The sequence below is a fragment of the Talpa europaea genome, assembly GCF_964194135.1.
Source record: "Talpa europaea genome assembly, chromosome: 7".
NCBI classification, from domain to species: Eukaryota; Metazoa; Chordata; class Mammalia; order Eulipotyphla; family Talpidae; genus Talpa; species Talpa europaea.
In genome coordinates, this window is record NC_140074.1 from 117928654 (window position 1) to 117953854 (window position 25201).

Genomic DNA, 25201 nt, shown 5'->3' on the forward strand with positions numbered 1-25201 from the left:
CTGCACCCCCCCCCCAAAGAAAGGGTGAGTAGTTTTTAATGTGTTTCCCCCACTAGACAGGGGAGTAACTTGGTTTGCCCAGTTTGGCATCAATAGTGCCCAGTACAGTGCCTGACTGTACAGGCACAAGAGAAACAGAATTGCTTCTTATTGCTCAGCAGAACTGCCTGAGGGCACAGGAGGACAAGTCTATGCCTCCTCTGGCCCTGAACCCTTAGGAGGGAGCTGCATGATGGGCAAGAGCTCCTAGCTGGGGGTGGGGAAGGGCTCCCTGGTGGTGTAGGGGTTAATTCTCAGCACTATCACCGAGAGAATGCAAAGGCCTGACTGAGTTTGATCAGACCTCTCCTGTCTCGCCCTCTGTTCTTGGCTTGGAGACTACCTAACAGAGTGTGTACCTCTCTCCCCATCCCTATTTCTCACCAGCACCCCTGCTAGTGGACTTCAGCTGACCCTGTGCTGGACAGCTCTCGTGGATGCAAATTCCCTGGGTAGGAAAGGCACTAAACAGAGTGGGTACAGCCTCAATTTTAGTTGGGGAAACTGAGGCTCAGGGAACCGTTGCAAACCCAGATCTCCAGAATCCTTGCCTGAGACCCTCTGGTCCACCCCTGAGATCTTGCAGAGCGAAGCAAAATGGCCTCTCTCCAATGTCTTCCTTCCACATCCAAGATACTCTCTGGCTTCCCCTCAAGACGACTCAGGGTCTCTACAAAGGACTCTGGGGTCTGAGCCCAGGACAAAATTCTACCATGGTCTTCCCTGTGCCACGTTTCCTCACCCTACCCCACAGCCTGAGGCCTGGCAAGCTTTGCTTACCTGGTCTCCGTGTCCTTGGCCGGCACAGGTGGCCCGAACCCAACCAGAGGGCGCTCCCCAGGCCCAGGGAAGAGCTCGGGAGGCGGGGCTCCTGCGGTCGAGGAGCCCCCGGTGCTGCGGGTCTTGCCTCCGGGACTCTCGGCAAAGACTGAGGAGGAGCCCGAGTCTTTGCGGAAGGACTGGCGCACGGGCGAGCCGCGGCTGGGCGGCCCCGAGTAGGGGCTGTGCGGCGGCGGGGGTCCTCCGGGGGGCGCCGCCACGTCAGCCAACTTCTGCGGCGAGGAGGGCGGCAGGCGGAAGCCGTAGCCGTCGCCGTAGAGCGGGCCGCCGCCCGCCGCCTTGTACAGGGAGTCCTCCAGGTCGGACTGCAGCGCGGCGGCCGAGTACGTGCTGAGCGAGCGCACCGAGCCGCGCTTGTACAGGCCCCCGGCGCCCGGGTAGGCGAACGGGTCGCCGGCGGCCGCGGCCAGGCTCAGGCGGCCCTCGTGGAGCAGTCCATAGGGGTCGGCATAGAGGCCCTCGCCCTTCACCAGCACCATGCCCCCCGCCTTGCCCGCCAGGTCCTCGTCTGGCTTCACGTCGCGCCGCTCCAGGATGGCGCTGGGGCTGGGGCTGACGCCCTGGGAGGCGGGGGCGCCTCCCAGCCGCTCTGCCGCGTGGTGCACAGGGCTGCCGGCATAGGAAGGAGGGCGCCCTCCAGCATAGGAAAGGCGCGAGCGCGACGGCGAGCCCGACGGGAGTCCTGACGGGAGTCCTGACGGGAGTCCCGATGGCAGCCCCGACGGCAGCCCCGACGGCAGCCCCGACGGCAGCCCTGGCGGCGGCGAGCTGGATGCCAGGTGAGGCGCTGGCGACAGGTTGTTGAGGCGCCGTGTGGGCGACGACTCCCGTGATGCATATACCATCTCTCTCTGTGTAAAAGACAGTTCCCGAACCCCACAGGGCTGGTCACCAAGGGGACGCCTTGCCCTTGCCTGAGGAGCTAGCATCTCCCCCTCGACTCTTGGGAAGTTCCTTCTGTGGTCTGCCTCTTTCCCTCCTGCTGCATCTTGGACCCCGTTCCCATCTGGGCTCCCAACATAGATGAAAACATGGCAGATGGAAAGTACCAGAAGGGCAACCCACAGATCACCTTATGGTGAGGGGTGGGGATGCAAAAGGGTATTTCCTGGGAGAGGCCTCCTAGAATATCTAGAGTCCCGTTAGAGAGATCCTTAGCTGACAGGAGCGGACAGGGGCAGACGAGAGGAGAGAAGACAGGACCCCACAACTAATGAAGGACACCCTCTGCTTCAGCCCCTACCTTCCTTGTCCAAAGCTGGCTCTGGCTCCTGATGACAAGTGACCAGGCAGCTCTTGGACCCCATCTTCCCACCCCCCTCCACAAAGTCATGGGCATCCCCAGCCATACCCGGAGGTCCCCGTTGGTGAGGTGTGAGCCAGGGAAAGCAGCGTAGAGTGGTTCCTTCCTATAGATCTTGATAATACTGCGGTCCTGGATGTCCCTGGGAGGGAGGGGGATGGGAGAGGGTCACTATCCCCCCTCCCCGCAACTCAGCCAGGAGGAGAGGTAGCAGCTACTCCAGGCAGAGGGAAGGGGGTGAAAAGAGGCTGCTGGTGACCCAACCCCTTCTTAACTCCACCTCAGTGGATCTCATCTGGGACCCTCAGGCTACTGCCACAGCCACACTCAGGCTAACAACACACACACCCAGCAGCCGTCACCCGGCCCACTTCTCGGTCTCACTGTAGCTTTCAGGTAAGCTCAAGCCAAAGCGAAGCAGCCAGGGTGGACAATCTCCAGGGGAGGGTGGGGTGGTGGAGCGAGGGGGCGCTACGGCTCAGGCGGCCAGGGGGAGGGCTGGGTTGGGTCTGGAGCAGGTGGGAAATTGTGGGTGGAGTCGAGTCCCCTCTGGGAAGGAGTCTGGGGGAGCCCACCCGATCCCCCCCGGGGCCACGCCCACCGGACGTCCTCCAGCTCGTAGAAGACGTTGCGAGCCTCGTCTTTGATGAGGATGGCGGTGTTGGGCGACTTAAGCATGCCCATGGTGAGCTTCTGCGGGAACATGTGCGCGATGAGTGCGTGCAGCGTGTCGAGGCTGCTGACCTCGTGCGTGATGTGCACGCGCCGCGTCTCCTCCCCGAACTGCAGGAACAGCACCCCTGCAAAGGACACGCCACCCTCGCCGTCAGTGGCACCCCCGCCGCGCCGCCGGCCCGGGGAGCGAGCCCGGCCCGCGGGAGCCGCGCTGGTCCCGCAGAGGCAGGGTCGGAGGCTGGACGCCGCCCCCGAGTGCAGGTGCACCCAGGCGCTCATGCCGCCCCTCCCCGCGCTAGCCAGCCCGGGCAGGGGCGCGGCTGGAGGAGGAAATGGAATGGGGGGCAGGACCAGGTGAGGCAGAAACTGAGGGAGCCCAGAAGGAGAGTTGCTGCGGGTGGGGGTGGAAGAAAGGCGAGAAGGGCTGAAGGAAAAGGGGGGGGGGGTGCCGCTGAAGGGGGTGAGAGGGCTGAGGAGGAGAGGACGTTTGCAGGGAGAGGGATAGAGCAGCGGAAGCTGAGGAAGCGGTGAGGAGAGAGAGGTGGAGGGGAGCTGGGCAGAGAAGCTGAGGAGCGGAGGAGCTGGCAGGGTGGAGGGGGTAGGTGGGGAAGGAGCCAGAGGACTGGCCGAGAGGCAGTGAAGGCAATGAAAAGGGTTCCACGACCCAAGAGCAGAGGGAGGAGCCAGCGCCCAGGGGGGAGGGCAGATGGGCGGGCAGTACCTGGCGAGCGCAGCTTGGTCTGGCTTGCTGACCGGGAGAGGGGCAGGCTCTGCCGGAAGCGGTTCATCCTACTGAAGCCCAGGGGCAGCTCAGCCTCAGACATGGTCTCCAGCGACTCAGCCGAAGCGTAGGACAGCTTGGCTGCCTGGTCTGCCAGCCCCGGCTGGGCTCCCTGAGTGTGGCGTGAGCTGCGGGTCTGCAGGGCAGGGTGGGGCCGGAGGAACCAAGCGTGAGCCCCTTGGCTCTGCCCGCTGCCCCCATCCAGGTCGGGGAGCCCCCTGAGCCAGCGGCACACCCAGACAGGATGGGCCCCTGGATTCCAGACTCGCTGTGTGGCTTCAGGAGAGTCCCCCAACCTCTTGGGGCCTTGGCCTCCCTGGGACACCCAGCGGGCAAGGAACGGGCAAAGGACTCAGGCATCCTGGGAAGCCAGACGAGAAGCCATCTGAGCAGAAGCCACGGGCACGCCTGCTATTTTAAGTTCCCACAGAACAACAACACAAATTTGTCACCGAGGTGAGCAGCAGAATCATTGAGCAAATTGGGGCATTAGTTCCAGACATTAATTAAGCGGCGGGTTTGTGAGCGCGAGTTGATTCTTCCTGGAGTTGGGGGAGGACGGAGGAGCAGGCAGGGAAGCAGGGTCCACGGGAGAAAGAAACAGAGCTGGGGCGCCCAGGATCCGGCTCTGGAGGAATGGGCCCTCACAGGGCTGGGCTCGGCGTCCTTGACTTGGGGTGAGTGGGAGCACCATCCCAAACCCCTCCAAAGTCAGCCGGACCCCATTTCTGACTACCTGCTTAGCACATGCAATGCACATGCTAGGCCCCCCCGTGAGCCACATGAGCACACGGCACACGTGCCAGGTTCAGCCTTCCTGCAGGGCATGTCGCCTCCCGGCTGACCTGCCTGGGCAGCCCCCTGAAAGGCCCCCACCGGTACCCAAGGCAGCCCCCTGCTCTGAAGCCACAGCCGAGGGTCTGTCTAGCTGGGGAGCTGAGGTGGGGGTGGGGAAGGGGGACGCAGAGTGACCTTTCCCTGCCCCAGGGACAGCTGGCCTGCTGCTTCTTGTAGGGCAGGGGGAGGGGCCGCCATTTTTCAATTGCACTTTAAGAGCCTCTTTTGGCTGCAGGCAGGGGCTGTCGCTCAGGGCCACAGCTCCTGCCCTCCTGCCCCAGGCCCTCCCCTCAAACAAATGAGTACAGACACTCATTTACTTAAGGGGAAAAGCTAATAAATCAGATCTATAGAATTCCATGTCACATACATTACAGACATATATGATTCCTATGTACAGACATATTATCAAGAAATCATGTTGCTTAACTGTATTTTTCTTTTAAAAATGGCCTATTTTAACAAATTACTCAAACCATGAACGTTGGTTAGCTCATGGAGGAGACAGCTCTCTACGTTATGCATTTCTCTGCTGGGTCACTTTTGCACAACCAAAATATATTATTTTTATAGTAATAAAAAAACTGTGTAAGTATCTCTAAAAAGGAATCACTTATTCTCCCCCCTCAGCTCCCTCCTTCCTCAATTCCTGATTAGCCCCTAATTAATCTCTATCTTCGTATTAACTCAATTGAATCTTCCAACTGGATTAGCACTCTCAGAGAGAGAAAGCGTCTTCCTCCGGCGCACAGCGTGCCCAGCTGTCTCCAAGGTGGCTTGGGGGTTTGAGGACACGGAAGGTCAGATGTGGGGCCTTCAGGGGACATCCAGTCTCAAGCAGGGGGTGGGCGTGCATATGGGGAGGAGGGAGGCAGCATCGGAGTGAGCCCACTTGGGGGATGCTCGTGGCCAGATTTTGGACCCTGTGACTCAGCTGTAAGGTGCCAGCTTGTGCCCCTCTCTGTCACCCCAGCCTCAAGGCTGTGTGGGGTACCAGGTCTGACCCTGTTGGTCAGGGGTTGCCAAGCAACTGGAAGTCGGTGGTTGTCAGGCTGGTATGGACGAGGGACTACAGAATGAGGCAGAATGAGGCAGTTGGCTGGGATGAAGAGCAGGGGACCGCCGCAGGGTCTGGGGGGCACAAGTGAGGTACCAGTAAAAAGATGGGGTGGGGGCAAGGATCCTCAGGACCCCTAAGAAGAGAAGACAGGACCCTGCCCAGGGAACCCTGGGAGAAGAGATGCCCACATTCCCTGCCCTGCAGTTCCTGCCTCCGTCCTGCCCCTTGCTCAGGGCACCTTCCCATGTCACAACCTTTGGAGAAAACCCTCTTGGAAGAGAGAAGCCTTGCTGGCATTTCTCTCCCTGGACGGAGACAACGAGACAGAGGAAAGTGAGACATTCGGAAGGACTTTCAGACTAACAAGGGAGATGACAAGAGAACAAAAACAGTAGCTCAAGCAGAGCTCCCAAAGATAGGAGAGGGGCTGCGTGCATGGGGGGCAGTGAGCACCTGTTGCTGCAGGTGTTCCGGGAGGCACTGATGGCTCCCGTCTAAGATCAGGCAGCGGGGAACCTTGAGGGGTGGGGCAGACTAGGGTCTGAGCTTCTCAAAGGCTGTCTATAGACTGCAACAGAATCATTTGGGATCTTTAAAAACACTTTCCAGGACCCCATATTCACTGAACGAGCATCTCTGGAGGATGGGGCCTGGGGTTCAAGAGTTTTGACAAATTCCCAAAGTGACTGTGACCTCCAGGTTCGGGAATCCAGTCAGCATCTAATAGTTACTGAGCTGCTGTGTGGGGCTTGCTCTGAGCCACTGAGTTTAAGACACTCAGTATCTCATTTTTTCTATCTTTACAATAACTCCAGATGAAGACATTGCTGTTCCATTTTACAGACGAAAAACAAGAGGCCCAAGGGAGAGTTAAGGAATCTTCCCCCAGGGCACCAAGCAACTTAGTAGCCGACTGGAATTCCCCACCAGGCAGCCAGGCTCTGGGGCCTACTACTGAACCCCCACACCTCCAAAAAGGCTGCGCTGCCTGGCACCATGATTCCCTGAACCATGCCTCTCTGATTCAAGGATTTTTCTCTGAGAGAAAGCAGGCAGACGCTTGGAGCAAAAGGACACGCACAGAGTCCGGGGGTTGTTCCCCCACCCCGTCATGATGTCTAGGACTGGAGGGGCCGAGACTCAGGATGCTGGCAGCAGGCTCACTTGTTCTATCTTGGGCCTAGGTGCCAAGGGAAGACGGGAGAGGTGCCTGAGGTTGCCTCCTGGGGTCAGCAGGATGTCCTGGTGGAGGACAACCCTCCAAAGGGCTGGAGGATTCTGAGCCGAGCCCTTTTACTTGGGCAACAGGTTTGGGAGTGCAGGGCTGTGAGTCTTCGGCCTGGCGCTGACCAGAGTGGAGAATGAGAAAGGGATGAGGAACACTCATAACCACAGGGCCTCCCTGGATGGTGAACTCTGAGTTCAGAGAACAGGGCCCCCAATAAGATCATGGGGTTCAAGTCCGCACTCAGAGCCAGCAGCCTCTCCGGGCTGGGGGAAGTATCAGTCATTCCTCTCATCTCCAAATGCCCCTTGCAGCCTGGGAAAACCTGGGGACTGAGAATCCCCAGCCCGGAGCCCCAGCGGGGGTGGCCCAAACACACACACCGGATCCACAAGCCCCTGGCAGATGAACCCAGACACTGTCAAAGCAGCAGCCGCAGCCCGAGGCCCCCGCCCGCACCAGACGCACACCCCTGTGCCAAGCATGTGCAGGGAGGGCAGGGCGGGGGGAGCACATGCAGTCGCCACGGAAGCAGAAGCACCACTCACTGACCTTGAAACTCCAGTAGTTTGGCTGCTGATGGAAATAAGAGAAGAGAGATGGTTACGCCAGGGCTGCAAGGGGAGAGCAGAGGTAGGGGCAGGTTCCAGACCCTTGGAACTCAGCGCTCAGTCCAGGGATGTGGGCCCTCCACCCTCCCAGGAGCAGGAGGAAGAAGGAGCCTGGTATTTCCCATTCCCTACTGAGTCCCAGGAGGTGCCTGAGGGGGTTATTCCAGATGCTTACAAGCCACATTCTAGTCCCAGTGACTGCCCTCAGAGAGATAAAGGTAGGAAAGGGGCAGATGGCCGTGGTGCAGGGAGCCATGAGACACATCGGAGTTCAGTCAGCACTGATGGGTCCGAGAAATGGCATCTGGTTGTGGTGGGCCAGGGCAAACTTCCTGCAGGGGTGGCCTTTGAGCTGGGTCATGAAAAATGAGCAGCTGAGATAGAAGGAAGGGCACACGGAGCAGAGGGGACGGCGTGGCAAGTGCCCGGGGCAAGCAGGCCAGTGTTGAGAGCACAGTGGATAGTCCAGTGTGCTCGGGCGCGGAGCCGGGGAATGGAACAGACTGGGCTGCGAAGAGAGGGCTGGGGCCAGAGCAATGCCCTGCAATACTAGCGGAAGTATTTAGACTCCACCGGGTGGACGAGCAGAAAGCGTCTGAGTGGAGCAGAACAGAATCGGAACTAGGGCTCAGGAGTTTGATGAAGCAGGAATGGAAGAGGAAAGCTGGGGGCGCAGGTGAGGCCAGGGAGGCCTGTGTATCACGGAGGACCTAGATAACAGAGAAAAGTGGAGAGATGCCAGTGGCCCCACAGCACTGGGCCACGAATCAGGAGCTGGGGCACCAAAGGGAAGTGGAGTTTGGGAGAATGGGCATTGCCGCTTGGCTGGAGAGATGAGAGTGGAGGCCTCTCTGCATCCCTAGAACGAGGGGGCCTCAGATTTCTCCTCATTCTCAATAACCTGGGGTCACCCTGCCTTCCCTGGAGACCAGAAGGCCCTTCCAGATGGCTAAGGACAAGATAGGAGTGGCCCGGAAGCTAGATTGGTTTTTGGCAAAGCTGAGGGCACCCTGCCGACCGGTGCGAGCCTCAGCAGGAAGATGGAGGCTGCAGATGGCCTGGCCCTGGGGTGCCTGGCACCAGCAAACAAGATTCTCCAGGCCTCAGAGTCACTGGTAGAGGAAAGAGACGTTGGTGTTCCCTGGTGGGGGAAGGACATCACGTAAGGTTGTCCTGTGCCACCTGAATGCCTTAATGACAGCGAGGAATCAGACAGGAGCTGACTGCAAGGGCACTGCTGGGAGGGAGGCTTTCCCCAAGTTAGACCCTTAGGGTGCGGGTGATACCCGGAGAGGGCTGGGATGAGGAGGTCCACTCACCAGGACCACCCACCTGGGCCCCCATCCCCACCTCTCCCTACCCCCCCCCCCATATTGACTCCAAGAAACACAAAAATAATCACATGTCACGTGGGGGAAGTGGACAGCAAACTCTATTCCCTAGCCAATGCCTGGAACAATCTATGGACGCATGCCACCCCCACGGGTACCAGGGGACAGATGAGAAGGAACGGCCTCCAGCCACAGCTGCCTGTGGCCTTGGGAAGGGGAGGGGCAGCAGAGGGAGTGGACACATGGGGGCAGGCAGAGGGCACAGAAAGGTTTATGATGAGCGTGTCTGCAGCCCTGGCGGTGATGGACGGCTCTGCAGAGAAGGCTGCCATCCCTCATCCAGCACCACTGCCCGAGCCCGGGAGCCGCCCACAGTGCCTGCAACACGCAGGCCCCACGCCGCACTGAGCCACGTGCAGACTCTCAGACATCCTCCGATAAGGACACCACCACAAACACACCCTGAGCAACAAAAACATGCCCACAAAAGGGCACAAGCACTTGGAGAGGAGCCTTCCACCAACCTTCAGCAGCAACCCCCAGAAACAAACAGAAACTCAGAGACAGATCACCCCATGTGTCCACAAACATGCCCCGCCAGGGTACCCGCCTTGCTCACACTCCCACAGCATCACAGAACACAGAGGCACTGGCGGCAGTCACACCCCGCTCAGCATCCCGCCGGAGTCACAGAACAGAGACGCAGATACCCAATCACACGTGTGTACACGCACGCGCACACACAGCGCACACCCTTCAGCTGCAGAAACACACACAGTACGCACACAAACACATCCTGCCTGCCCACCAGTCAGGTTACGGTGCCTCTGGCCACCTGCGCCACCCGGGCTGCGATGTCCCGGACACCACGTGTAAGGCAGCTGCGCTCCTGATCTAAAGAGGCAGAAGATGCCCCCAACCCAGTCAACACATCGGGGTCGGCATGTGCAGGCGGCTGGGGCCCACCTCAGGCCTCCGGGAGGGCAACAGGGACAGGACTGGCCACAGCGCAGTGGCAGTGGCCATGGTCTTGACATGGGTTCCAGGCCGGGGCACATGCATGGGGCAGCCAGACCTGGAAGGGAGGGGTCACTAGCTGGGGTCAGAGGAGAGGCATCAGTGCCACAGGAAATGCCAACCATGCGCTTCTAGAAAGTGAAGGTGAAGGAGCTGCTGCATCTCTTGTGCTTGGTGAGCTGGGGCTGAGATCAGAGCGCTGGGAACTTGGGCTCTGGGAACTTGGGTAGGGCACACAGAGCCCAGCCCCTCCAGCTTCACTCTGCAAAGAACCAGCCTCTTCCATGTTGGCCCCACCAGGAATGAGACTCTTAGTGTCCTTGGCAGGGGAGCCATACTAGGGAGAGATCCTTGGGGAGAGAGTCCATGCCCTGTCTCTGTCTCTTTCCAGGGACGGTCCTGGGGGACTGAGAGCACTGACTGTAGTATGATTCTCCCCTCCAACCCTGCACCCCTTACTGCCTCACCATTTTTGAGGTGGTCTGTTCCTATGCAGTGCCCAACACAGCGCCTGGTATACGTAAGCCCTCAATAACTCTTTGACGGTGAATAAATGCTAGAGGACCAGCCCTTGGAGGAGGGGAGGACTCGCCTGGCACTGCTTGCTGGACCCTGGACCCAGCGCTGCTCAGCCTCCCCAGCCTTTTCTCTTGGAATTTCCCAGTATCAGAAACCCCCTGGAAGGAGGGCAGAGGCAGGGAGGGGCTGGAGCGGGGGGGCTCCCCACCCGAAGAAAAAGTCTCTGTCTCCCCCCAGGCCACCCGAGGGAGGTGCTCCCCTTCCCAGAGCACAGAGAAAGAGCAAAATAAAGGATGGCGTGGGGGAGACTCTGCCAGGGGTGATCACTTGCAGGGAAGAGTGTGACCCAAGGGAGCAGAGGGAGATGCTCTGAAATCAGGGATGACAGGAAACAACCCTCCAAGGAGGAGACCAGCGCTCAGCGATGGTGGAGGGGCCCGGGAGGCCAGGCCTGGGAGTCCGGGAACTCCCAGGTGAGAAGAGGAAACAGCTTCTCCCCTCTGGGGCGGAGGGGAGAAGGCCCTCCCTCCCCCAACCTAGGCCCCCTTAGTGGGGTTCTTCCCTCCCCCTGAAGCTGGGCCTCCCCACCCCCGCCCCCGGCAGTGTCCTGGGGGGGCCAGGAGTGCCCCTGGGGGCCTGAGCCCAGCCGGCTGAGGTCTCTAGCCCCCCCAGGGCAGGCGTCCCCAGCACACTAAGTGGGTGCGTGACCCCTCTTTGACCCCGAGCCCAGAAGACTCTACCTTCAGGGAGGTGGGACAGCCAATCGGTCCCACCCTGCCCCTCAATTCCCCTGCGCGCACCGGAGCAAACACCCACCTCTCAACTCCTGGGAACACGCGTCCACGTAAACACCCGCGCCCCAGGCGGGGTACCTCACGCACCCCCGAGCGCCCGCCTCCACTGCGGCGCGCAGGCACGACCCTCCCCAGGAGTGCCCTGGGGCACCTCACCTCCCAGGCACGACCCTCCCCAGGAGTGCCCTGGGGCACCTCACCTCCCGCCCCTCCCGAGGCAGCGCGAGTGGGGGGCGGGGTGCGGCCGGCGCTGCGCCGCGCGGAGGGCGCACCCCGGGAAGGTCGTGACTTTACGAGGCTGGGCGAGGGTACGGCAGCCGCATTTCGGGGGTGGGCGCGCGGCGCTCGCGGGAGGCGGCGAACGCGGTGGGGGAGGGGAGGGGGCGTTTCTCCCGGATCAGGAGCCGCGATCGCCCGCGAGCCCCCCACGCGCGGACGCCGCTTCCGAGGCGAGGGCTGGCCCCCGTCTCCGTGCCCCGCCCCCACGCCCCCGAGGCGGCGACCCCGGCCCCGCGGCCGCTGCGCCTTACCTGCCGCCACAGGTGTGGGCGCGGGGCCCCCGGCCCCGAGTCCCGCGTCGGGCGGGGCGGGAGGGCGACCCCTACTCCCCCCCGCCCGGGCTCTCCCCTCCCCCGGCCGCCTGCGCAGCCGCCGCCGCCGCCGGTGCCCTTTGCTGCAATGCGAGAGCCGCCGCCGCCGAGCCGGCCCGGGCCCCGGTCGCCCCGGTAACCGCGACTCCACCTGGCGCGGCGCGGCGCGCCGCCGAGCGCAGCCTCTCCGGCCCCCTCCCCCGGCGCGGCCCCGCGGGCGCAGCCCCGCCGAGCAGCGGCCGAGCCTGGTGGCTGCGTCGCCGCGGTCACCGGATACGCCGGCCCGCCGCCCGGGACTCGGGTTGCGGCGGGCGGGAGGCGCGGCGGGGAGGGGCGGCGGCCGGGCGGCCGGCCGGTCCCTCCAGGGCCCTCCCCAGGCCACCCCCCCCCCCGCAGGGCTGGCCCGGGGCGAGAGGGACGAGGGCGTCCCGCCTCCGAACTCGCGGCCCGAGCCCGCGGCCCTCCCCGCCATGCCCCGCCGCGCACGCGGCCCCCTGAGCTCTCCCGCGCCTCGACCCCCGGCCCAGTGTGGGAGCCTAGCCTGCCCCAGTCTCCGTAATGGCCGTCGATGCTGCTCTGCTGTGTGACGCTGGCATTTGCTGAACATCTCTGATCCCACACTTTACAAACAGGAGCCTCCGCTCAGCCGTGAGGAACGGAAAGTGCCAGGACAGGATCCTGTGGCCAGCCCCGGTCATTGCAAAGCCCCGGGATGAGGGTCCCTTCAAGTTGTCCCCCTTCCTCGCTAGAGCAGATTCCAGCTGTGACAGACCTTAAAACCCGCGGCCTGGGACAACTCACCAAGTGCGGCCTGCCTCCACCCCCCCCCCCCCAGCCCTGAGACCTTGCACCTGGGGAGGGCCTCTGCCCATCACCATGCCTGTCCCCGCCCCCCTGGGCCTCCACTGCACCTGGCCCCCAGGGCAAGGCCATCCCACTTGCCACCCAGCTTTGGGGGCAGACACATCTCTGTTCCTCGAAGTTCAGTCAAGATGGGGCAGAGAGCCGGGAAAGGAAGTGGGCTGAATGCCCCACGAGCGATGCCAAGTGTGCCAATCTGTCGCTAGACTTGAGTTACACTTGGCTAAAACATCCGTGCTCTGGAGCCCTGTCCTTTCCCAGGCTGCCGCCCTTTTCCTTCCAACTCTCCTTGAAAAGTCAAGCTTTGCTGCCCTCCCCCGGGGCACAGGGCATGTGCGGAGGTGAAGCTGGCGCGCGTGCTACACACCGGCTTCCCTGCCTCTACCCCTGCTCTGCCTCCTGCAGCTCAGCTCCCTCAACCAAGGTGCCCTGCCCATTGAGACGCCGGCCCCTCCACCCCATTTGGACCTCGGCATCTGTTTCTCTCCCATGGCAACGTCTGACCTGAACTAGGAGCCCAGACCCTGTCTAAGCTGAGTTCCCCCTTCCGTTAGGGAAACTGAGGCTTGATGGGTATCAGGGAATAAGTTCAGAACAAACGACTAGACGCCAAAGTCCTCTTCAAAAATTAAAACTAAGCCTGACCGTTGCAAGAAGGGTGGGAGAAGACACTGAAGAACCTTCTGGTAGTAAGACATGGGGAAAGCGGGGTCTGCTGGGAGACGGAACGGGAGGGCGAAGAGGGGGGCGTGAGATGGCTGGCAGTGGGGGGGGGCGGGGTTTTGAGAACAGGGCATAAGAAACTCCTGAAAACCAACGATGTGCTGGCCAGGGGTGGGGAGAGGGTGCTCCCGTGTAAAGAAGGAAAGAATACAATTTTTTTTTTTCAAAACTTGAGTGTTCACCCTCAAAAAATTCCTTCCCCAGAGCCAAACTGCCACAGCTTTGGGGAGGTGGTGAGTGGAGGGATTAGACAATGAGGGTGGTTATAGGACACAGGAGCCTCCTGAAATGGGGGCAGAGGGCTCCTACGTAAGAGAAAGGGATGCAAAATAAAAATCCTGTTTATTCCCCCCTCTGAGAGAAAAAAAATCCTCCCCAAAGCCATGGCCTTGGGGGGGCGGGGTGGAGGTGGGTGACTCACCTGGGCCGGCTGGCCAGCCCCGGAGGGGGCGGAGTCGCCATGGAGGTGGGAGCAGAGGGAGCTGAGGAGGCACACGGGGTCCACGGTCCAGCCGCCAACCTGTGTGTGCGAAGCGAGGGGGGGGGACACCCCATTAGGGGGAGCGGGCAGGAGCCGCTGGGGGACTGGGACGGGGCAGGGAGGGACATTCCAGGGGCGAACTTTTGCACAGAGGGAGACTGTGGCATTGGCAAGTCTCTTACCAAGGCTGGTCTCTAACTAGAGCCCTAGGTCTCTTTCTGGATGTTTCTCTATCAGACTAGGGGCTTCCTGGGCTTCCTGAGCCCCCTTCCGCATCAGATTCTCCAAGGTTCTTTTTTTTACCACTCTTGACCACCTCCTTGTGCACTGTGCCAGGGAGCTGATCCCCACCTCCTACCCCACACAGGGGGTCATCCCCAGGGGCTTCACCCCAGGGCACCTCTATCCCCACAGCACTCTGTGTTCCCTGACTTTCTTCTCCCACCCCAAGGCCTCACCACACCCAGGCTGGAATCTCGTCCCACTCCTGATCCCTCCAGGAGCTCCTTCTTCCCCACGGCCCTCTTCCCCTGCAGCATCCTCAGACCCATCTTCATTTATTCCACAAGCGTTTCCTGAACTCAGGCACCGAACATCCCATGGCAAGCGTGGGAGCTACCCGCTTGCACTCTGGGGGAGGGAGCGGATGGGTGAATGAATAAAGGATGGATGTGAGTGGCTGTGCTCCTGATCCTCAGCTAAGTTTTTCCAAGGGCCTGCTCTGAGAACATGTGAACGTGCCAGGCCATGTGAACGTGCCACATCCCTTCTTCCCTCACAGGCCTGCTGCCCCTTGAGGCCACTACCCTGGCTGTCTTCGCCTTTTCCTGGTCAAGCCACTCCAGACAGGTCTGTGGCCAAGGATCTTTTCCCCTCACCACGCCCTGAAACTGGTCGCAGCTCACAACACCACAGACCTCAGTCAGCCCCAACTCTCTCCCCCCATCCTCCCTGCCTTTGAAGTGCAGGGGCGCCTCCTGCTGGGCCTTCTCCACTTGCTTTGTCTTCCCTCCCAGACCCTACTCTGCCTGGGGCAGAGCTTGTACACCTCCTGTCCCCACCTCAGTTTCTGCCCAGATCAGACCCAACCCTCCCCCTGAAGCTGGGTCGCCTCCCAGCCATCAGCTGCACAGTCGGGCCTAGGGGCACCCCAGTGAAAGCCCCACCCGCTCTGTGATCACCTTCCCTCTTCCTCCTCCTCCCACCGTGCCCACCCTCAGGCATGCCCACCCTCAGGCGTCCTCCCAGTGCTCCTACTTCTCCCGGGGCACCCCGTCTTCCTGACCCAGGGTTTTTGTTCCCGCAGCAAACAAGCCTTCTTCCGTCCAACCCTCCATCCCTTTCCCTCGGTCCCCTCATACTCTTCCTTCCCTCCCCCGGCCTCAGGTTCCCCGTTAAGGCCCCTCCAGTTTGCTATCCAAAAACCACTACTGCCCTACCAGCCACCGCCACTTTTCCCGTCTGCCCCCAACACCTCCCCCTGCTCCCACCCTGACCCTTTGGCACCAGCCAGGTGGGCCTCTGTGCCAGTGCGAGCCAGGGCCATGCTTGTCTCCATCTTCCACTATTCCCTTCTCTGATGTTCATTCTGACACTTTTCATCCTTCCAAGTCTATGTACAGCCCCCTCCAGGAAGCCTTCTCTGACCAGCCAGCCCATCTGATCTCTGTTCCTCTAAACCCTCTTCCTACTGACTGTGCCCCTCCTATTTATGCTTAATGGTCCTTTTATCCATTTAGTTCACAAATGCTCCTGTCCCCTCCTCCCAAGTCAGAGCACCCCGAGAGGGGCTCTCTGGGGGTGAGGACCATTTCTTCTTCATCTGCAATCCTCACTTATCCCAATTGGAACTTTGCTCCTGGAACTAGAGCCAGGTAAAGACAGAACTGGGGGTGACATCAAGGGGCAGGTAAGGTACCAGAAATGCACCAATGTGTCCGTGTTCCCTGCAGTGAGGGTGAGAGTGGGGACACTCTTCCCCTTTCCCAGCCACCCCCAGCAGTACCTGAAAAGGGGGACAGTGCAAGACCAGTGTGGGAACAGGCACTGACACCCCAAGACTCAATGGAAATGATGCTGATGGGCTATGCCGCCCTCCCTTAGTCCCTTCTCCCAGAGTGGACAATGCCTGAGTCTCAGTAGCCATCACAGCATCGTGCTGATGCGAGGCTAGACGCGGAAGTTGGTCCCAAGAAAGAACTTTACTACAGACAAGGTCATACTTGGATGAAGAGGTGCATCGGGGAACCCAAGGATCTGGGAGGGGTTCCCAAGGGAAGCATCCAACCCCACACAGGAGAGACAGGTCCTAGCCCCGAGGCAGGAGCACTGCCTCTTCTCTAAGCCTTACTGATGGCGGGACTGAGATCCAGGCACAGAGAGGGTGGCCTCTAGCTCAAAGTCACACAGCATGTCTTGGGGGAAGGAGGTAGAAGGTCCCAGGAGTTCTGGACTCTGTCCTCTGGGGGCACATCAGATCCAGCCAACTGAGGCCCCAGGCCGTATCAGAGGTGCTGACTCCACTTCCCCGTGGACCCTCAGACTCAGAAAGGTCAGTTCCCAAGACTGTCCCTGCATTCTCCCCTTGACCTCACACACCTGCCCGCCCCTCTGCCCAGTCCCACGGCCTGAATGGCCCGAATTAGAGGTGGGCAGAGCCCACCACCGTGCTCCGAATTCAGGACTGCAGGCCGAGGTCTGGAGGCTGAGCTCCACCCCCTTCCTCCCAGGCTCCAGAAAAAACAAGCAGGGCAACTGCCACACCTCCTGCCCCCCCCACCCCCGCCCCTGGCGCCTCTTGGAACCGGAGTGAGCCTGGGGGCAGGAGCACGAGGTCAGACCACCCCCGCCCGGCCCGCCCTGAGCCCCACTCACCTGCTCTCGCATCCTGTCCTGCTGGCCACGGAGGGCCAGGGCGTGCTGGGGGTACTTGCTCTTCAGGTGGTCCATGAAGGCGTCGCGCTTGCGGTCGGCATCCGCCTTCTGGAGTCCGCTGAGGGCCTCCAGGCTCTGGGCGGCGATCACCGTGTGCCGCCGCTCGGACGTGTGCACCAGCCCCACGTTGGAGAAGCGCCGGCCCCCGCCGCTCCCGCCGCCCCCGCCCCCCAGGGTCCGGTACTCCCGCGGGTACTCGGCATCGTCGGCAGACAGCATGGGGGGGCTGCTCCGCTCGGGATCTGCGAGAGGGGAGAGGGGGCACGCGGGGTCAAGGCGCGCCGGACCTCGGGGCGGCCCTCTCCCCGCCTGGGGTCCCTGGGCGGGCGGGGGCGGGCGGGGGCGGGCGGGGGCAGCGCCTGCGGCGAGGCGAGGACTGCCCGTGCCCACTAGGGGGCGCCGGGGGCGCAAAGGGGGCTGAAAAGGACATGGCCCAGGCCCCTCTGGGCCACCGTGAGGGGCGAGGGCAGCTCCTTGCTCTTCCGCCGGAGAGTGTGGAGGCCTGATGCCTGCAGATGAGGCAGCGGGGAGGTTGGAAGAAGGGGCTCTGGACACCCTCTAACCACACACTCCGCCCCCTTCCTAACGCTGGTGTGAGCAGGTGAAGGACGGGGAGCCTCCCTTAAGGAGTTTCCTGAAAGAGGCAGGAAGGAGCCTGCACTGTCTTCCGTTGAAAGCATCCTTTAAGGAAAAGTGAGGGCGTGACTCAGACGAGCATGTCCAGGACACTGCCCCAGAGGCCGGCGGTGGCCAGGGAAGGGGTCAGGACTGGGATACGTGGGGGGCTTCCCAGGGAGGTGGAGGCCCAGGGTCTGGGGCGTGGGGCTCCTTTCTCTTCCCTCCCCAGAGACAGACAGATGGACAGACAGGAGAGGCTGGGCACAGAGAGGACAGTGAGAGGCGGATTTGGGACAAACTCAAAGGAGAAAGAAGCAGACAGAACAGCGCAAGCCTCCCTGGGGACCCTCCCCTCCCTTTTACCAGCCTCCCTCCCCCACACACACAAGCTAAGACCTATAAGGGACGCACAGGGGACAAAGGACAGTACAAAAGCGAACAAAAGAGAAGGCCGGGGGGTTGAGGTGCCCATGCAGAACTCTGAATCCCCTCCCCACACGCTCACCAGCCCTGAGTTCCAGACCAGTCCTGAGTTCCAGGCCCCCCCAACCCAGCTCCCACCTTCCAGCCTAAATGACCTTCTCACAGCCCAGCCAGGGAGAGTGGTTCCTGAGGGTCACCCATGCCCCCGGCGTGGGAGTGCTGGTCATAAACAGATGTGCCCCTGCTTGTCTCTAGAAGTCTCGTCAGCACATCCCCTGCCTCATGATCCACCAGCCTCAAAGCAGCGCCCCCAACCCCCAGGCACACCCCAGGTTTGGGGCATCAGGCACTACAGCACACCCCCACTCGGGCCCCAAAGGGCCGGCAGGAGCAAAGGGAAAAGGAGGCTGTGGATCTGGGAACCCGGCCAGGTTCCAACCACCGAGCCCCTCGCCAGCCCCCCTCTGCTCACACATCCACTGTTGATCAGACCCACCGCCAGGCCTCGGGAACCTCTTGCCCTAACCACAGGGGAAAAAAAGGAGACTCAGCGGTTTTCAACACGCATGAATTCAAATGTACATGTGACAACACACGTGTGCGCGCACACACACACCTCCCTGGGTGTGACTGAGGCATGTGCACCTGGGGGACAGAGCCCAAGAGGACCCAGCATCTCCCACCAAGACCAAAGGAAGAACTGCTCCCGTGGGCAGTCCCACAGCCTCCGAGGCATGAACCCCTCATCACGGTCACCAGCCTCCCCGACGCCCCACCAGATGGGTGTTACCGGGGCCCCATTTCAGAGCTGGGACTGCTGGGGTGAGAGAAGCCCAGTAACACGTCTAAAACCACAGTGAGTGCTGGGGTCCAGATTTGAGCCCCAAATCTCTAAAGTTCACCCTCCTCCTCTTCCCTCTACCCCATTTATCACACTGCATGCCCCCCTTTTTTATCCAGTTTCTCCCACCATGGCACTGGGTCTGGGTCCCTTGGTGGTGGTCCTCAAAGTGAGGCCCAGACGCAAGAGATGACTTTGGGAGGGCCGCTTCTTGTATTTTAAGATTTATACCTTTATTTTCATAAAGACGGGGGGTAGGGCAACTAGGCGTTTCAACCACTGATTTCATGGATGTAGCCCCTTGGGATGGAAAAGATAAGGTTTCCTTCTATGAAATTAGAAAGTTCAAAGTGAGTTAATGAAAAACGTTGGGTCAACACAGTGCAGACTGCTGACATGGAGGGAGTTCCTGAAGATGCCCCCGAGAGAGAGGCTAGAAACCTTGGGAACATCTTATGAGGGCTCAGCCCTGCCCTTTGGGAGCTGGTAGAAATTCAGGGTGGCCAGTGAATATGGCTGAAAAGGGGTGACCTGATAACCCTGGAGGAGGAGGGCCAATGGGGGTACTGCAGGGGCTGGAGAGGCAGCCCCAACCTGAGTCAGGGGCTGCCTCCTGTGACCTTGACCTCCTCCCTTCTCCTCTCATCCTCACCACCTGCAGGGGATTTGCAGAGAACCCTCTGCCCAACGGGCTGGGTGGAGTTGGTTGGGGGGAGCAGTGTCCCCCTTGGCAGGCATGGTGGGGAGCGGGCTGCCCCTGAGCAGGCTGAGCAGAGAGCGGGCAAGGACTAAGCCCACCCTGTTCCTGGAAGTCAGCGCTCACCCCTCAGGTGCGCAGGCATCAGCCAAAGGCAGGGTATTGGGTGAGGCAGGAGCTGGACAAGCTCTATCTCTGCGGGGCCGTGGGAAGGAGGTTTTGACTCAAAAGGCCTCCGAGTCTGCTTAAGAACCTTCCACAACTTTGACTCTGTTTACCAAGAAGGAAACTGGGGGCGAGGGGCCTGCGTATCCCAGGGGCCCAGCCCCTGCTCTGTGTGACTGCTCTCCTTTCTGCAGGGCCCCACTGGGCTGGGAGGACTGGCCTGAGACTCTCGGCTGGGGGCCACCTGTTGCCTTTGGAGGAAGGCATGCCAGGCGCCTCCGAGGGCTCAAGTATGAATTTCTCCCTGAGCCAGCTGGGCACTTGAGGTCAGAGCATTGGGAGGGAAACCCCGGCTACAGCCAGTCTGGGTTACTCACCGCCTTCCCGAGGGACGCAGGCCAGTCATTCACTTACTTATCCATTCATTTCACTTTTCTCTGCCCTCTGGGAGCCTGAGGCCACTAATCTGTAAAATGGGGGAGTTAACCTCTAAACCCTGCACTGGGCACTGCATGAGAAGCCGAGACAATGGAGAAGCAAGAACATTGTTTTGAATCACAGAGGCTCCTGGCAGATGAGCATGTGGGGTCGGGGCAGAGCGCTCTCCCTCTGCCCACATCAGCTCAGCCCCACCAAGCCCTGGAGGCAGCGCCCTGCCCTCCACCCGGAGCCGTCCAGGGACAAGCCCAGGAGAGCGATCCCTGCCCCAAGCAGCAGGCGTGGGTGCCCCGGTCCCTGAGCAAATCGATGCTTCCTGCTCAGCATCCATCCAGGCAGGGGTCTGCAAGGGAGAAGGGGGACAGAGGGGCCCGGGTGAGCTTGAGGGGGTAAACAGGGCCAGGTGCTACTGGGGCCAGGACATGGGGATTGAAGGACTCTGGGGTGGTGGGGGAGAGGCCAGATGTCTTGGGAAGGCACGTTAGGGCCTGGACGGTGGAGCAGGCTGGGGTACCCTGGGAAGGGGTGTTGGGACCGAACACCCCTGAGAGGTAGGTTGGGGCCAAGAATTTGCCATCTTTCCGAAGCCCCTCAGCGTGCAAGGTCCACCATAATTGTTGAGTCAGAGCTTCAAGCTATAGGGAAGATTCCCAGGACTAGTGAAATAGAGCTCAGGATAAGGGAGGCTGGGGGAGGCGAGGGCAGAAGGGGTCCTCTGGTCACCCTCAGCTCAGCCTTCCAGCCTGGGCAATGAGGAAGGTGAGGGCCAGAGGCAGGGGTGACCGGGAGGCCGTGGGCGCCCCCCAGTGGTCGGCTGCAGAGAAAAGCGCAGGTGCTTGGGAAGAGAGCAAAATTGTTATTTGTTCCACCAATTCCTAATTCCGCATTTATTTATGAGCCTGATTTATTTTTATCCTCACTGCATTCTTTTCCATGAGATCACTGTAACCCATGAGGAGAATTAAGATCTCCGTTTTAGTGACACTGTCTCATAAGCCATCAAGCCCATCCCCACCTGGCGTCTTTACCCCAGATGTCACCATCCACCCTGTCCTCTGGCTGCTGCTGGGCGGCATTCACACATGACATCATCGTCAGAGGAAGAGAGTGTGGAGAAGAAGAGGGGGAGGGAGAAGACAGAGGAAGGGGAGAAAGCAGAGGGAAGAGCGAAGTTACCAGCTACAGAAAAAAGGATTCTCTCTGGGACCCTGGCTGTGAGGACCTCCCCCAACCCAGAATCTGGAGTTCAGCTCCCTGTCTCTTCTCCCCAAAGACCAGGAGCCTGGACAAGGTGCCTCCCAGGTGTGCCTCAGCCATTGCCTAGGCAGAGGTGGGGGCTGGGTACCAGCTCAGGGAACCCATAAGGCACTCTGGTTAGATCCCAGCGAGGTCTGCAGGTGGGGCACAAGAGGGGTGCATGGAGACTGCTGGAAGGCTGGAGGGCCTGGCTCACATCCCAGAGGGCCTACACACAATTCTCATGCAGCGCAAGGCTCCCCTGGCCCCATGTCTTCAGCCAAAACCAGAGGCGCCCATCACCCAGGAGGAGCCCCAAGGCAACTGCCACCATCAATTGTGCCTGACATCTCCAACCCGCTGGGTACCTGCTGCAGTCAGGAAGCGCACAGTGCTGGGAGGTCGGAGGACAGAGGACAAAGGTCACCAAGGAACCAGGTACATCTTTTTCTTAAGGTTGGCAGAGGCTCCAGAAACCTGGATCAGGTGAGAGGATCGTCCCTTGCTCTCCACCCCCTCACTCCATGAAGGAACTGGCCTCTGTGTCTGTGGGAGCCCCTGGCTCTGTGCTCCTTGTGTTTCCATGCCCCCCGGTCCCTGCTGTCCATCTGTGGGTCCTTGGAGCAGAAGCCCATCTGTGTCTGTTTTCTAAAACCATCTTTTCCGCCCCATACCACAGCAACCAAAGTCATTTTCCGGGCAATTGCCTTTCTGTAAACATCCCTGTGTAATATCCCCCCAAATTGCTAATGCCCAGCGCCCTGTTGAGTCTCCCTGTCACTCCAGCCAGAGCCTCAGAGATGGGGGTGGGAGAAGGGAGGAGGGATAATAGGAGGGGAGGAGGCAGCTGGACTGAGGACAAGGGACAGGACTTCCTGTCCAGCTCCTGGCCCAGAACCCCACACCTGCCTCCATGCTTCCCCATTCCCTGATAAGCCAGCGCCCCCCACTCAATGCCAGGCCCCCACCCAATGCCTCAGGAGAGAAGACAGAGAGCAAGGAGCGGGAACCCATGGGAAGAAGCCTTGGAGGAGCTGGCCTGAAAGCACGTTGATGGTTAGGCACGAAGGTGACCTGGTGACCGGGAGCAGACACTAAGTGGACAGGCCAGGGGCAAGTCACCTGTCAGCACATCTCAGGGTGCCCACAGAAGGCCAGCTCCCCTCCCCCGAGGCATGAGAGGGAGGACAGAGGTAGAAGAGGCTAGGTGGAGCCCACCCCCAAGAGGGCCCACGGATGGGCCCTGCAGCAATAGGGCGAGGCCAGAGGGTCTCAGGGCCCTAGCTGGTGACACCGGCGCCCCCTCCCCAGCCCGCAGCACTGATTCACACAGCCACCTTGGAGAGCAGCCTGGAGCAGACGACCCCCCTCACAGCACACAAGGGAAAGCAGAGCCAGGGACAGGGGCTGGCGGCTGAGCGGAGAATGGGAATAGAGTTGTGTTCTGAGAGCCCCATTCTCTTCCACCCCCATGTCCAGAGAATATTGCTGCCCCCCCCCCGCCCCAGCCCTCAGAGCAGCTGGGCATCTAGATGGGATGGGGGAGAACAAGCCCCAGGGGGAAGCCGGGAGGCAGGGGAGGGTACTGGGCCCTGCCAGTCATAGATCCTGCAGGCAGAAAAACACAAGCCAATTTGCACAGATTTAAAACCCACCAAAGGCCATTTAGTTGGTAAACGAGTCAGAATCTAATTAAAGGCCCTTGTCAGGCTGGGGAGGGAGGCTCACCTGCCTAGGAGGAGCTAAGGGAGGGGGAGCTAGAGCCTGAGTCTCCCACTCCCAGTGGAGGGTCTCCCCAGGGAGGGAGTATTTAAGAGAGAGAGGGTGCTGGGCTCTTCAGGGCAAGGCTGCTCTCCCCCCTCCCCCACCTACACCAACTCTGTCCTGCTGGTTCTGTCCACCTGCCCAGGCTGGGCACACACCCAGCAGGGCCTCTGCTCCACACCGTCACATTCTAGGGCTGGGCCCATGTCTCCCCCCTCAGACTGGGCACACCCCCCAGGGGAGGGCCTCATCGCCCCTCAGATTGGGTAGATGCCCAAGGATGGGGGGGCTTTGTCTCCTTCCTCAGATTGGGCGTACCCCAGGGCAGGGCCCATCTTTGTCCCCTCAGACTAGTGGCTCCTCTAGGAAGAGCATGGTCTCCTCCTCCCGACTGGGCTCTTCCCGAGGCAGGGCCTGGTTCTCCTTCCTGAGGGGCCCTAGTGTAGCGTCCGTTTACCTCAGCAGACTGGAAGTGCCCTTAGACCTAGGGCCTCACCTCCTCCCTCAGACTGGGGCCTCCCTGATAGCAAAGGCACCATCGACCCAGACTGCAGGACAGAATCGGGTGGGTGAGGAGGAATGGGGAGGAGGGCCAGGACAGTCAGAGGGGCCTGTCAACCTCAGTGCCTCTTCTGCCAGCTTCAGAGAGAGTGGCTCTGAAGCCGCTCACTCCTGGCTGGCTCTGCACGCTGGATCATTGCTTCCTGCCGCCTGCCACCTGCCCCCATTGCTGGATCCACAGACCACACAGCTCAACGGGCCTTGAACCCAGGCAGGTGAAGCCTCACTCCCCTCAGCTCTCATCCCTCAGGCAGGGAGGGCTGCTGACCTTCACATCCTGCTTGTTCCTGCCTGTTCTGTATCTCCAGACAAAAACATTCACGGGGAAGAAACTGAGGCCCAGAGAGTGACCCTGACTGGGTCGCGCGAGAGCTGGAGACAGCCAGAAATGGAACCCAGGTGTCCTGGCCCTCAGGGACAAGGATTTTTCCACTGCACTATGCCACTTCCCAGAAAGCAATGCCAGGCTGCAGGCCCCAGGAGGGCAGACTAACAACCTGCTTAGGAGGAGTCAGCACATGGTGGAAAACATGCCACAGCACCGTGAGCCTCAAAGACACAGAGTCACAGGCCCTGGCTCAATCATGCTGCAGTGTGGGGCCCCCATGGTCCACACCCCACCCCAGTCCCCACATGGTGTTGCGGCCACACCCCTCAGACAACACCACCATGCCTTGCAAAGGGCCAACAAGCCAGCCACTTGCCCAGAATTTCAGATCCACCACCCTCCCTCTTCTCCTTGTCTACCCCCAGCAAGCAAAGTTCTGGAATTACCCCCAAATCACTGGATTTGGGAGTGAGAAAGCTCTGTTCAAACCTAGCTCTGCTAATGACTAGTGCGCCCTGCACTCTGACAATCAGTCCTCCCATTTGTTTCAAAAAAAAAAAAAAAAAGGCTAACAACACCCAGACAGGTGTGCAGGTTGTGCACTGAACAAGGCACCAGCCTAGGGAGCGAGCAGGAGACTAGGCCCTTCCCGATTCGCCTGGTCATCCGATTTCCTTTCACTCCACTGACAGTTTTATCAGCCCCAGGACTGTGTGGGTTTGAATTTTAGCTACTAATGAAGATCCCACTAATTGGCTTCCCCAGTGAAAGGAGGGGGCGGAGATGTGGAGGGAAGCATGTCACCCCTAGTCTAAAGCTGTTGCTGGAAAAGCTGGGAACAACCCTGGCGTGTGCCCATCCGGAGCCGCATTCACAAGCTGACTCCTGTATGGCATCGCCACCTCCACCACGTGCCCAGGGAAGGTGTCCTGTCAGCTCCGCATCTCCTTGGTACGGCAGCGGAGAGGAACACGGGGGCAGAGAAGGAGCCAGCCCTGGAGGTGAGGAGGGAAGGAGCCAGGCACCTGTCTTCCCAGCTTTGCCACCACTCAGCAGAAGCCCCCGCCCCCAAGAGGCACCCCAGTCACAAGGACAAGCAGCGGGCATGGATAAAGGGACCTTTACCAGCCCCTAAAACTACCCCACCCAGGAGCATGCCCAGAGAGGGCATTCTGTTTCCAGGAGGCGATACGGTATGGGTCACCCCAACCTGCTGGAAGTGAGGCAGGAGCGCCATCCGCCACCCCCTCTCACCACAGGGAAGTGTTGGCAACACCCAGTGATCACCCAGGGCCTTGAAAATGCCCAGCAGATGCCTCGGCTTTGCTCAACGCTCCACAGCCTCTATGAGGTCAGACCCTCTCCGGAGGCCCTCGTACCCAGACAGCTCCCCAGGCCGCCAGTGTGATCACGAGCACACCCTTCTGCTCACGCACATGTCTAGGGTCACCTGCGCATGTCAGGGCACGTGCACGGCCCACACATGCTCACCACCACACACCCGTCACA

The 25201-nt window shown here is 60.6% G+C and overlaps 1 protein-coding gene across 2 annotated transcripts in view; it reads right to left on the reverse strand.

The window, feature by feature from the left end:
* The window catches only part of SRCIN1 (SRC kinase signaling inhibitor 1), a gene marked incomplete at both ends in the record, with an annotated part of 61082 nt that overhangs the window by 21338 nt on the left and 14543 nt on the right, over positions 1–25201 (reverse strand). For both annotated transcript variants that reach the window (XM_084238402.1, XM_084238401.1), the window contains 7 exons: positions 820–1730; positions 2231–2324; positions 2784–2982; positions 3579–3774; positions 7313–7336; positions 13628–13726; positions 16562–16863. In XM_084238402.1, the coding sequence (XP_084094528.1) occupies positions 820–1730; positions 2231–2324; positions 2784–2982; positions 3579–3774; positions 7313–7336; positions 13628–13726; positions 16562–16863 (1825 nt within the window). The remainder of the gene's footprint in view (positions 1–819; positions 1731–2230; positions 2325–2783; positions 2983–3578; positions 3775–7312; positions 7337–13627; positions 13727–16561; positions 16864–25201) is intronic.